This window comes from Lethenteron reissneri, chromosome 9, assembly GCF_015708825.2.
Source record: "Lethenteron reissneri isolate LAM-NWPU_2019-01 chromosome 9, ASM1570882v1, whole genome shotgun sequence".
Lineage (NCBI taxonomy): Eukaryota > Metazoa > Chordata > Hyperoartia > Petromyzontiformes > Petromyzontidae > Lethenteron > Lethenteron reissneri.
In genome coordinates this window covers 1,176,512-1,189,262 of record NC_083787.1, presented here as the reverse complement: position 1 = coordinate 1,189,262, position 12,751 = coordinate 1,176,512, and the positions used below count along the sequence as shown (strand labels likewise).

The 12,751-nt window shown below is 46.7% G+C and overlaps 1 protein-coding gene across 1 annotated transcript in view; it reads right to left on the bottom strand.

The window, feature by feature from the left end:
- LOC133340403 (FH1/FH2 domain-containing protein 1-like) overlaps window positions 1–12,751 on the bottom strand; it is a 61,086-nt gene that overhangs the window by 28,677 nt on the left and 19,658 nt on the right. The window contains exons 4-5 of the mRNA XM_061548595.1: window positions 857–924; window positions 603–708 (exon numbers count right to left, since the gene is read on the bottom strand). Coding sequence (XP_061404579.1) covers window positions 603–708; window positions 857–924 — 174 coding nt within the window. The remainder of the gene's footprint in view (window positions 1–602; window positions 709–856; window positions 925–12,751) is intronic.

The following is a 12,751-nucleotide window of genomic DNA, read 5'->3' as shown; positions in this document are numbered from 1 at the left end:
ACAAGATGATGAAAAATAAAAATAGGCTTAATCTTTGCGGGTAAGAATTTAGGTGTTTAGATGTTCATCATCTTGATAGCTAATCGACCTGACCTATTCATGCTTTGACATTTGCATTGCCTTTGTTTGTCGTCTGTTGGCATTATCTGGCCTAACGCTGGTGGCGAGACAAGGCCATGAAGGAGGCGGCCTCTGGTGAAGGCCCAATATGGTTCTGGGACAACGCCCGTACATTTCCAAAACATGTTTGTTTTGTATGTCTTACAACAGGCATGTTTGGTTGATGCAGACTTGATGCCTTGTGATAGGACACACGCATGTCATTACATAAAGGACACATACTAGCGATTGATGTTAGCCGCAGCAGCTGGGAATATAACTCGTAGCATGCAGTGCGCAAAGCGCCGCGCCACTGCTGCCCCCTTTATAAAACATCACCTCCCTGCACTGACACGCGAGGCTTACGTAATAAATATAACCGGACAATGAATGTGCTGACCTGACTTGATAAATAAAAAAAACTGCTTCGATTACGGGAGACCTTTCAAAGGTGTGGCCGTGACATATGCACAGGGGTGGGTTAGTCAAGCAGGAGACTGTACCTCTGAGGATGTAGCTCTGGTTGTTCTGGTCTGCCTCGGTGCCCACTTTAATAAGGCACGTCAAGCCCTCGGCATTCACAAACTCGTGCACCAGATCCTTGTCGTCCTGCTCGGAAACAAAACACAAAAGCCGACAAAATCAATTTGATCGTTGGCAGACGGGAGAGACAGAGAGAGAGAGAGAGACGGGGATAGCACATTCGTCAGAACGTGTACTGCTGTTGTATATCAATGCGTAAGTGCATCCCATTTACCTGAAATATCTGTTTTAATGCGAACAGCGCTCTCCTTAATTCACGGCCGCTGCAATTGTACAGCTTCTCTGCAAAAACAAAAGTCGAGCATGCTTTCAGAGGCACTGGCACGGAGAGGTGTCTGTGACACACATGTACGCAACCCGGGCAAGCGGCGGTGATGTGGCTGATGGAGAAGGTCACGTGTAGTCGCAGAGTGCTTATTAAGATGTTAGAATTCACCATGTCTAAACAAAAGAGCTCTATTCAAAGGCTCTACGGTTCATTTACCGGTCAACATACGGCGTCCGAGACATTCATTGGAAATTCATGCTCACTCAACGTAGGCACTTCAGGCCCCTATCTCCAGAGGCAAAACCTTTATCTATTAACAGAAGGCCGTAGTTTATGTTTCACGGCTGTCTGGCGCCGGCACGCAGCCACTTCTGGTGAATCATAAACAATTCCATGGTGAATGGTCATGCACAAGTCCAAGGGCAACCATGCTTGCCGCACCAATTGTTAATATGTGATTGGGAAACTTTTTTTTATTGAATGGGCAGCGCAGCCACCCTTCCAGTGATGTGATGTGTCGTCACGATTCCGGGTTGTGAATCAATAAAAAAAACACAAATACAGTATCATTTTTAAGAAGTGGCCCAGAAGTTGTGGCAAATCCATCCTAATTTCCATGTTTACATACGAATAAGTTTACTTGGAAACGGTCTCCCAGATGTGTTTATTTTCACAGAAAACAGGAATCCCCGAGAAATGGCAAAAATGCATCTTACTATCCGCATATATCTGCAGATGGGATTAGTCGCAATGTGGAAGCAGTGGAAAATTGAGCAGCAGAGAAATGTGAGCTGCATAATCCATTACTGAAGAAGCTACCAACATTACAATCGAAACGTCCTGACATCATGCAGAAAAAACATGCGGTACAACCTGGAAAATTCATCTGAGGGTTACATACAATGGATATGTTACATTTCAGCACCCCTTACACTTGTAAAGAAATTTAGACGCAGTATAAATCCAACAACGCATTTCAAGTAATTACTGAATACTTTACTTTCCTATAACACTACTGTCACTAGGTGAATTTGCTGCGATATTGGAGGCTCAATTACTTAGACAAAACACACAATCTTGTACAGGCACAGCCACGTAGGACTGTGTAGAGTAGTCTCGTAAACAGGGGTTGTAAAATGGGTTATTGAGACCATATAAGTAATGGGGAACGATAACAACAGTCCATTTTGTGTCCGAAAGAAACACGCTCGCTCTGCACATCGATTCAGGTCCTCGAACGACAAGAAAACCCAAACACAAGAGAGGTGGCGCGTTTATCACTGCCGCCCGCGGCAGTGGCCACATTTCCTCGACCCTTTGGAGTGGCCCATTTGTTCTCAACGACAAAATGGCCGCACGATGGCCTGGAATAAGGCCCGAGAGCTGGCGTCACGTGCGACGCTGGCCACACCTTGCGTGTGCGCTGTCTACTCACTGTTTCATCGTGCAAGACGCATGGTGAAAAGGTGTGCAAGTGACCAACAGCCCCCTGCACACTTCATGCAGTTTAGTTTTTAACAGCACCAACTCTTTTTTTTATATTGAGGTATCTATTACCGGTTGGAAAGTAAATAAAGATTGTTGGAGAAGAGGGGTGGGGGGGGGGGGTTAATGGGTTGGTAGGCGTGCGATATGAATAAGGGCAAGAGCAAGAATGGAAGAAGGAAATTTATATTACCTGCAATGACACATGGGTCAGAAGCATGGACATTGACAGGAAAAATGGAATAAAAGCTGAAGGGTGCACAAAGAAGCATTGGGGAGGTGTGTGCCTGGAATGACAATGAGAGGAAGACATGGGAAATTTGAGCACTTGGATGAGAAAAAATGCACACGTGAGAAACAGCATGTTGATGTTCATAATAGTAATAAGTGGCCTTGGGTAGGGATGCAACGCGAGGTAGTATTATGGCTGGCTGTCGAGACTAATGACAGAATGGAAGCCAAAGGAGGACAACACGCCTGAGGTGATATCCAACGTCGCCAAAATCAGAGATGAAAGCAGTTCGTGTGTGGATAGGTGCTACATTTATTGCTGCATTGTGACAAGAGAGGTGGTGATGACATGCAGAGGCGTTCATCCAGCAACAGATAGATGTTGGCTGATAGAAATTATGATTCATTCAACTGGCTCTTCTGTCGATTAAACTACGAAGGTCTGAAAATTACAGAGCTTAGCAATCATTCACTGCCTAAGCTAAAACTACTTTCGACGCAATCTCACTGCCATAGCTATCGCCCAGCAGTTGCAATCTGTTCGTTGCTCAATACATCAATGATGAATGACGTGTAATCGCTAGCCTCTCTCTTCACCTTGTCCAAACGTACACTTTGCCCACTCTCTCGTATTTGCTAAACATCTACTGCTTTGCAACTCACAGATGGCAGTGAGGCAGCGGGCTCGGAGCTATCAGTCCTCTCCATTAAAGGTTATTGCCGCTCTCCCTGTAAAAAAATGCATTTTGGAAGAATTTTTTTTCCTGATTTCTGGTGTATTTCACAACCCTGGACTCTGCATGATTCTGAAGTTTTATGGGAGTAATGGACAGACATCTTTCTGGAAATAAAAAGGAAGATGACGCACCAATTATTAAATACATTTTCATTTTATTGCTGGGGATGGAGTAAAGATGAGTGGTTGCAATAAAGCAGTCTGGTAGGAATGTGTGAGTGTGCGTGAGTGTGCGTGTGTGTGAGTGTGTGCGAGTGTGTGTGAGTGTGTGAGTGTGCGTGTGAGTGTCTGTGTGAGTGTCCGTGTGAGTGTAAGTGTGCGTGTAAGTGTGCGTGTGAGTGTGCGTGTGAGTGTGCGTGTGAGTGTCCGTGTGAGTGTCCGTGTGTGTGCGTGTGCGTGTGAGTGTGCATGTGAGTGTGCATGTGAGTGTGAGTGTCCATGTGAGTGTGCGTGTGAGTGTCCGTGTGAGTGTGAGTGTGCATGTCTGTGTGAATGTGCATGTGAGTGTGCGTGTCCGTGTGAGTGTGCGTGTGAGTGTGCGTGTGAGTGTGCGTGTCCGTGAGAGTGTGCGTGAGTGTGAGTGTCCGTGTGAGTGTGCGTGTGAGTGTGCGTGTCCGTGTGAGTGTGCGTGTGCGTGTCCGTGTGAGTGTGCGTGTGAGTGTGCGTGTCCGTGTGAGTGTGCGTGTCCGTGTGAGTGTGCGTGTGAGTGTACGTGTGCGTGTGAGTGTGCGTGTCCGTGTGAGTGTGCGTGTGAGTGTCCGTGTGAGTGTGAGTGTCCGTGTGAGTGTCGTGTGAGTGTGCGTATCCGTGTGAGTGTGCGTGTGAGTGTGAGTGTGCGTGTCCGTGTGAGTGTGCGTGTGAGTGTGCATGTGCGTGTGAGTGTCCGTGTGAGTGTCCGTGTGAGTGTGCGTGTGAGTGTGCCTGTCCGTGTGAGTGTCCGTGTGAGTGTGCATATCTGTGTGAGTGTGCGTGTGAGTGTCCGTGTGAGTGTGCGTGTGAGTGTGCGTGTGAGTGTGCGTGTCCGTGTGAGTGTGCGTGTGAGTGTGCGTGTGAGTGTGCGTATCCGTGAGTGTGCGTGTGAGTGTGCGTGTGAGTGTGCGTGTCCGTGTGAGTGTGCGTGTGAGTGTCCGTGTGAGTGTGCGTGTGAGTGTGAGTGTGCGTGTCTGTGTGAATGTGCATGTGAGTGTGCGTGTCCCTGTGTGAGTGTGCGTGTGAGTGTGCGTGTCCGTGTGAGTGTGCGTGAGTGTGAGTGTCCGTGTGAGTGTGCGTGTCCGTGTGAGTGTGCGTGTGCGTGTCCGTGTGAGTGTGCGTGTGAGTGTGCGTGTGAGTGTGCGTGTCCGTGTGAGTGTGCGTGTGAGTGTCCGTGTGAGTGTGAGTGTCCGTGTGAGTGTCGTGTGAGTGTGCGTATCCGTGTGAGTGTGCGTGTGAGTGTGAGTGTGCGTGTCCGTGTGAGTGTGCGTGTGAGTGTGCATGTGCGTGTGAGTGTCCGTGTGAGTGTCCGTGTGAGTGTGCGTGTGAGTGTGAGTGTGCCTGTCCGTGTGAGTGTGCGTGTCCGTGTGAGTGTGCGTGTGAGTGTCCGTGTGAGTGTCCGTGTGAGTGTGCATATCTGTGTGAGTGTGCATGTGAGTGTCCGTGTGAGTGTGCGTGTGAGTGTGCGTGTGAGTGTGCGTGTCCGTGTGAGTGTGCGTGTGAGTGTGCGTATCCGTGAGTGTGCGTGTGAGTGTGCGTGTGAGTGTGCGTGTCCGTGTGAGTGTGCGTGTGAGTGTGCGTGTGAGTGTCCGTGTGAGTGTGCGTGTCCGTGTGAGTGTGCGTGTGAGTGTGAGTGTGCGTGTCCGTGTGAGTGTGAGTGTCCGTGTGAGTGTGAGTGTGCGTGTCCGTGTGTGTGTGAGTGTCCGTGTGCGTGTCCGTGTAAGTGCTTTTTTCGGGGATCTGTAGTGTCGCGGTTAGCGCACTTCGCGATGAACCCGGCGACCCGAGTTCGATTCCGCTCACAAAAAACACTAGTGACGATTATATGAATCGATCCTGAGCCTCCCCTAGGTCAACTCAACCTCAAATTAGTACGCGGTGCAATGTGTAAACATCTCCACGAAGGAGACAAAGGCGGCTGGGCATGGGTGTTGCTCAACCACCCCCTCACGTGCTGTGCCGGCCTTCATAGGCGGTCTCAAACAGCACTTGCCCCAACAGCCTGTGTGGGCTATAAGGGTGGAGATTTTGTGTTTTATCACAGCAGCACACAACAACAATAATGTCCCGCCAAATTCATGCCATGCTCCCACTCCATTCAATTTCGCTATTTGATTCCAACAATAGATACGGCGTTCCAACACAGCATTCATCAGGCACGGCCATAAAGAGGGGAGAGCCACATCGGTGCGGGCATGCACACAGCCTGCTGACTATTTACGATGGCGTATTATTCTGCACTGGCGTGGAAGAGTAGGCCACATTCTCTCGAGATTCAGCTCTCCAGAGCTCCATTCAGTGGGGGCCCTTCTGCCAGCCGTGGCGTGAGCCAAGACATTGCAGCATTGCACATCTTTACCTATTCTTCACGATATCATGATTACACGACCTGCCAGTTATGTCCGGTACGCAAAAAGCAGAACCATCATCGCATTGCTGCCATTCTCAGTCTTTTGTGCTTCTCAAAGCGGCACCTAACTCCCCCCCCCCCCCAAGGTGCGGCACCACGAGCATCGAGCCGATCACCGTGCCCCCGTTTAGCGATCACCATGATCACCATTCCCCCATTTACCCATCACCACAATCACCGTGCCCCTGTTTACCGAGCCGCGCTCTGTACGTATGTACGATGAACTTCTTTCCTACCCTACGTAACCACGTGTGATAGTCGGAGGAGCGGGGGGTAGGACAATAACTCTGTATCTAACGCACGTGTGCACAGACCCACTCAGCCCGCCACCCATCGCCTCATTTGCACTCTTTTCAGAGCGCTGTGCTGTCAATCCTGCTGCCACCGCAATGGCATTGAGATGGATTTTTTTTCAATAATTTCTGACATTTCTGACATGCTCAAACTTCCTGATTTGTAAAACGAGAGAGATTACATTTTTTTCACCGATTTGCCCGTGGCATGGAACTCTTGAACCTCAAAGGTGATGGGCTTGGTATTTTGACACAATCCGCGAGAACCCATGTGCTACACTTATATCGAGGGCTTAAGATCACCAGTCGACCGGAGTAGACACGTGACGAATAACCACATCCATGGCAAGAGGTGTCATGGATGTGGTGTTTCCGGGTAAGTAATTAACCAGGACACCAATCCGGACAGATCTGGCTGAATAAAATCTCTACATACATTTTATTTTTAAATGTTTAAAGACATAAATTAATATTAATTGTTAAAGCTCACAATGTATTGCATTGCACTGCACGTGTAAGAAATGACAGTATGTGTTTCAGTTCATAGAAGTTGGTGTCTGCACTGGGTTCACATGCTGACCCCTGCAGCCACTAGAGGCTCCGACATTCACCACAACGGAACACATTCATTCGTGAATCCAATCGCGACTCGTCGAATCACCAGGTGACGTTTCATACCCTCCTCACGTCTGATCATTGAAAAATACTGATTATGGCTTTGGCTAACGGACTATTTGGGCTCTAGAAAATCAGAGCTTACCAAAGTCTAGCCGCATGTAAATGCCGAGTGACCAACTCTTTCATGTGTGAAGTGACTCATTGGTTCCTTGGTTGGTAGGTATGTAGTGTATGGGTTTCCTGGTTTCCCCTTACGTCTGCCCTATTTACTCTGCCGCGTTTGTACTTTCTGTTGCATATATATTGTTTTCTTTGTGCTCTCTGTACGGTGATGTTGTACTACTGTCTCTGTGCTACCTGCTGTTCTCACGTGTGCGTCCTGTACCGTTTCACTCGTACTACCTGCCCGCGCCTGCTCTTATATTATTTGCGTGCTATCTATGTGTGGTCTCTGTAGCTGTCTGCCCCGATTTTATTCCATCTCATTGCAACAATCTCGAGTGTCTGCTGTCGTGCTCGTTCAGAACACTTGCTTACGTGAAAAACAGTGCAAGGTGCAGACATACAAATACAGCGATTGATTCTTGCACGCACAAGCACACACGCAACGATGAATGTATCGGGGGCACAACAAGTAATTTAATCGATGAGGATAAACACGCACACACCTTGTTTCTAATGGAGCAAAGGCCCAATTCACTGTGCACCAGGCAGCTTCACTGCCAGCGGCAACAACACACTGCATACGAAGGCTGCTGCCTTTCATTGCCAAATGATATCCACGTGCAGCAAATGCGAAGCCGAAGGTGCAGCTTCAATTGCTTGGCCCTCTGACTACGGTAGCAGAATGGGAATTGTGAACCGTGGGATGTGAATCCATTGAGAGACGCTGAAGAGACAGACGACCACGTGATGCTCAAGGCGTCTACATTGAGAGACGCTGAAGAGACAGACAACCACGTGATGCTCAAGACGTCTACATTGAGAGACGCTGAAGAGACAGACAACCACGTGATGCTCAAGACGTCTACATTGAGAGACGCTGAAGAGACAGACGACCACGTGATGCTCAAGACGTCTACATTGAGAGACGCTGAAGAGACAGACGACCACGTGATGCTCAAGACGTCTACAATGAGAGACGCTGAAGAGACAGACGACCACGTGATGCTCAAGACGTCTACATTGAGAGACGCTGAAGAGACAGACGACCACGTGATGCTCAAGATGTCTACAATGAGAGACGCTGAAGAGACAGACGACCACGTGATGCTCAAGATGTCTACAATGAGAGACGCTGAAGAGACAGACGACCACGTAATGCTCAAGACGTCTACATTGAGAGACGATGAAGAGACAGACGACCACGTGATGCTCAAGACGTCTACAATGAGAGACGCTGAAGAGACAGACGACCACGTAATGCTCAAGACGTCTACATTGAGAGACGATGAAGAGACAGACGACCACGTGATGCTCAAGACGTCTACATTGAGAGACGATGAAGAGACAGACGACCACGTGATGCTCAAGACGTCTACATTCACGAGTGATTCTCGAGTGATTCTCGAGTGATATACGCGAGATTCTGAACGCGACGGCCTTCCTCCCCTGTAGAGCAAAACACCGCCCACCGCTCCACTCAGGGGTGCAGCGGTTAGCGCGGTGTCCCTCTACGCGTTGGTGTGGCAGTCCGCCGATTTAAGACCCCGCTCCCCATGCTCCCCTACCCAACGAGGTATTTAGCGAGTTTAACACACAGGAGGCTTTTGCGACAAATATCATTCATAACACAGTGTTTTGGAGTTAGATCGTGTAAATATATAAATGTGTCGTTAAACCCGCCACCACCCGACACAGCCAACTAGTAAGGTTTGTTACGTCAACAGAACGTGCGAATTCGTTACAAATCTGGCCGTCGCCTGATGAAGCTAGTTGTAATTACTGGCGAAACGTCGGACTCGGATTGTGAATGTTGTGGCTTGGCTCTCAAACACACCGGTGTTGCTGTACTAGTGAAGAATTGGCATGTCCTATTTACATGACAAACCTTACTAATTTTGTCGGGTGGTGGCGGGTTTAACGACACATTTATATATTTACGCGATCTAATCCCAAAAACCTCCATTATGGAGGTATTTAGTAGTCAGCCCTTACTTGTGTATTGGCGAGTGTTGCCGGATTGATAGTGAAAGGGTTGAACGTAACACACGCACTGCTGGGCTGCACCAGTCCTGTCCCACTTGCTTTAGACTCATGAATTATACATCAAATTATCAGGGCAGCTAAACATAGACGAATGCATTGAGAATCTAGTGTCAAGAATTAAACATAAAAGCAAGTAAAAAGTCACAGGCTTTTCTGAAGAAAGTTTGTGTCACGAAGTTTCCGCATTGTGCTGTGTGCACATTCCGCTGCTGATAAACCTCTTTAATTAAAGCCCATTTGCCCATAAGAGCGGAACAGTCGGCGGTGCTTTATGCACTGTGAATTTATGCCGAACAAAGCCGTCCGTCCAATGCTTGAAGAAACACACCCTCAGTGCTTAACGGTGATAGCCGGGACTTCATTTCGGCCAGGGTCTGTCTGGGTATGCGGCTGCTTGTTTTACAGAATTTACGGACCCAGAAAATATTTTGAGAAAGTAATGCCTGGTGACAGTATACGACGTTTTGACTATTTCAGCCAAGCAAAACGGTCTTGTTCTTCATATTCCCATAAAAAAAATTATAATATGCAAACCTCCTGCGAGCGGCAAGCAATTTTCATGCCAGCGTAAATTTGTCAAGCTAAAGTCTCATGAAAATTCCAAATAGTATGATGTAAACATACGATACCTAAAAAGAACAAATCTGGAACATATTACCCTTATCTGATATTCACATTGAATGAGGACAGCTTATCTACAAATTCATTTTGTCCAGACCTCTGGTATTTATTTTGATGGTCTTGGCTTCACATTAGCCCAAGTTGGGTTTGCACAAATACAGCACAACGGCAAATTCCATGCTTAAGACTAAAACCATTCACTGGAATCTTTTTTTTGGTCTGACCTTATTGTGAAAGAAAAAAACACCCATTTTCAAACTAGGGTGAGTTATGTTTTCCCCCCCCACTGGCATGCAAACAGGAAGGCTAATGTTGCTTCGTAATTATAGCAAATTGGTGCCGCTGATATCTTGCAGGAAAGGGGTGCTGCGCATTAATGACTTCATTCTCAAGGCAGATTTTAAAATCATCTCCAAATTAATTGCTGTAAATTTGCTTACGACGAGAAATATAAATGTAAGTGTGAAGACAAAACCTTTAAAGCCCCTCGTTTTTTTACGTGCATTTCTCGCTGTATATGTGGCTATACTATAATCTGCAGCACATACATCATGAAGAATTGATATGCTATTGAGACAACTATTTTCAGCGGGATGGAATCACCCCAGGGTAATTTTACAGGCCACTAAACTCTGCAGATTGGCTTTGATTAAATCACAGGGAATGTGGGCAATTTCGTCAGACCTCGGAAGATAAGTAGGTCTAAGATAAGCAGGCATAAGATAAGTAGGTTTAAGATAAGTAGGTATAAGATACGCAGGTCTAAGATAAGCAGGTTTAAGCCTGGATAGCCCTCTGATGGTCGACCACCATGCATGTCAGGTTTTAAAGGTTGCGGTTTACATTGTAGACAGTCGTGGGCAGTGTCGCGAAATTCATAGTTGTACCGTACTATAAAGCTCCCAAGTCCATGCATCCACAATTCACCAACCTGCATTGGTGGAGTTACAGTTAAGTAACCTCAATGACTCATATGGTGGAGGGAGGCCCTTATCATCCAGCAGTGGATTGACAGAAGAGTTGTAGATGCACAGGAGTATTCCGCTGAAGAGGCTCAGGAGTTCTCGACCCGATCGAGAGTTTGCCCGATTAAATTAAGGCTGGAAAACATTGGGGCACAAACCTCTATCCAGGACGTGATAGCAGGGCCCCATGGTGTCTCGTGAAGTCTCCAACTCAATACCTCTGGCCTCTCTATATCTTCTGTGAATAAGGGCCAATTTATGAAAATGTCAACTGTGGCATTGCTTTCTCCTCTTCGGGGCAGTGTTATTGACACACATGTGCTGGGTTTTGTTTATGCGTTGAGAGCTATCTTATTTTATGTTATGTTTACATGGTGAATAGACCCATGTCTAAATTTTTTTTTATTCAATCAATAAAAGTGAATTGTCCCGAAGAAGTGTTTTTATTCTATACAACATACACTTTTTTTAATTCCCGTTGCATTACCAATTGTTTTCTTTTTTTAGGTTCCTGCTCCATGCATTGTAGTCCAATAAAACAATGCCTGCCCAGGCATGTCCGGCTCACACTTATCGCTCAGCCAAACAGCGGAATGTTTGCGCCTTGCAAGTCGGATGGGTCACGCTATTCCTGTACAGACGGCATGTATACGCAGTGCACTTGACTTGTGACTACCCAAGCACAAACCTGACACAAAAATCCAATTAAAACTTAACATTATAAACTTTTAAAGGGCAAATATTAGCGGCTTAAAAGAGTAGTTCCCACCCTGTGGTCAATGGACCACTGGTGGTCAACAGAACCGCCGCAAAATACCATTTTTTCACTGTGTGGCGGTCAGCAAAAATATGAGGGTGGAGAGTGGCTCGAAGTTCTGTAAATGTTGGGAACCACTGCAATTCAAGCTTTCTTACTTTATTTTGCAGCTCCTTTTGGCTAACCATCAAACAAAGATGTTCACCGCATCGATCGCTTTCAGATGCGCTTTTGCGGCCGTCTGGAACGCTCTTCCTTCCGATATTAGAAAGCTGCTGGAGCTGTGCACTTTTGAATAATCTAGATTGCAAACGTATTTCTTAAGAACTGCGTTTTGTGTTTATTTTGCTGTCCTTTCCCTGCACCTCCGATGAGCATGGTTGGCTACGTACGGTACGAAAGAATTTCAACGTACACACATTTCAGAGCCAGTATTTGTGGAAAAACACAAGTCGCCAAAACTGGACATACTGAACAGCCCCACACCAATGTGTGTGGCTGGTTACCAGGCTTATTCCTCTTTCCATTAATAGTCGAATCCCCAGGACGTATTGACGCAATTCAATTAACTGTCAAGAACGAGTAACAGCAACTCAATTTGAAAATTAAGAATTAGTTTGATCTCGTTATGACTGTCTAGTTTGTACAGTGTTGCCTACCCCATAAGTCTAAAGGTAACATTCGCAAAGCATTTCACGAGGGAGTTTTTTTTAAAAATCTGTGCTCTACACAGCTCTCAGAGGGGCTTCTTTCAGCATGAGGCATGACGTCCGTCGTTTTGCTCCACGTACTGGGAGCTTCTTCAGGAACAGAATTGTTCCCGAAGTTGTTCACTTAAAATTTTGATTTAAAGCATTCGTGACTGCAGGGATTCATATTCTTGGTTCTTTTCGGTAAAGTCAGTTCATGAGCAACGCGTGGAAAAACCCCGTACAGCACATCAGAGGGCACGTCATTTGTTAAAATTTGCATTCGTACAAAGTCATCTATGAACTATCATGCACGCAATTTGACGCACGTACTGCGAGCAGAAGATTTCAGCTGAAGAATCAATGTATCCCGCTTCACTTGAATCTACACTTCAAGCTCGCTCACCCATCCAGGTGACATCACACGGTGAATAGTCATCGTCGTCGGTACACACTACACAGCTGCATTCACTTACACTTATCAGCCAAACTGGATCATTCGGACTTTAAACACCAACATTACCGTGTGAGTTTGCAATTCCCATGACTTCCCTTCATGTTATGTAAATAACACATGCTATTTTATTCTACCAGCTCCATTTCTTCCTGCTTGCAACAGTGAAAGCATAACAATACATT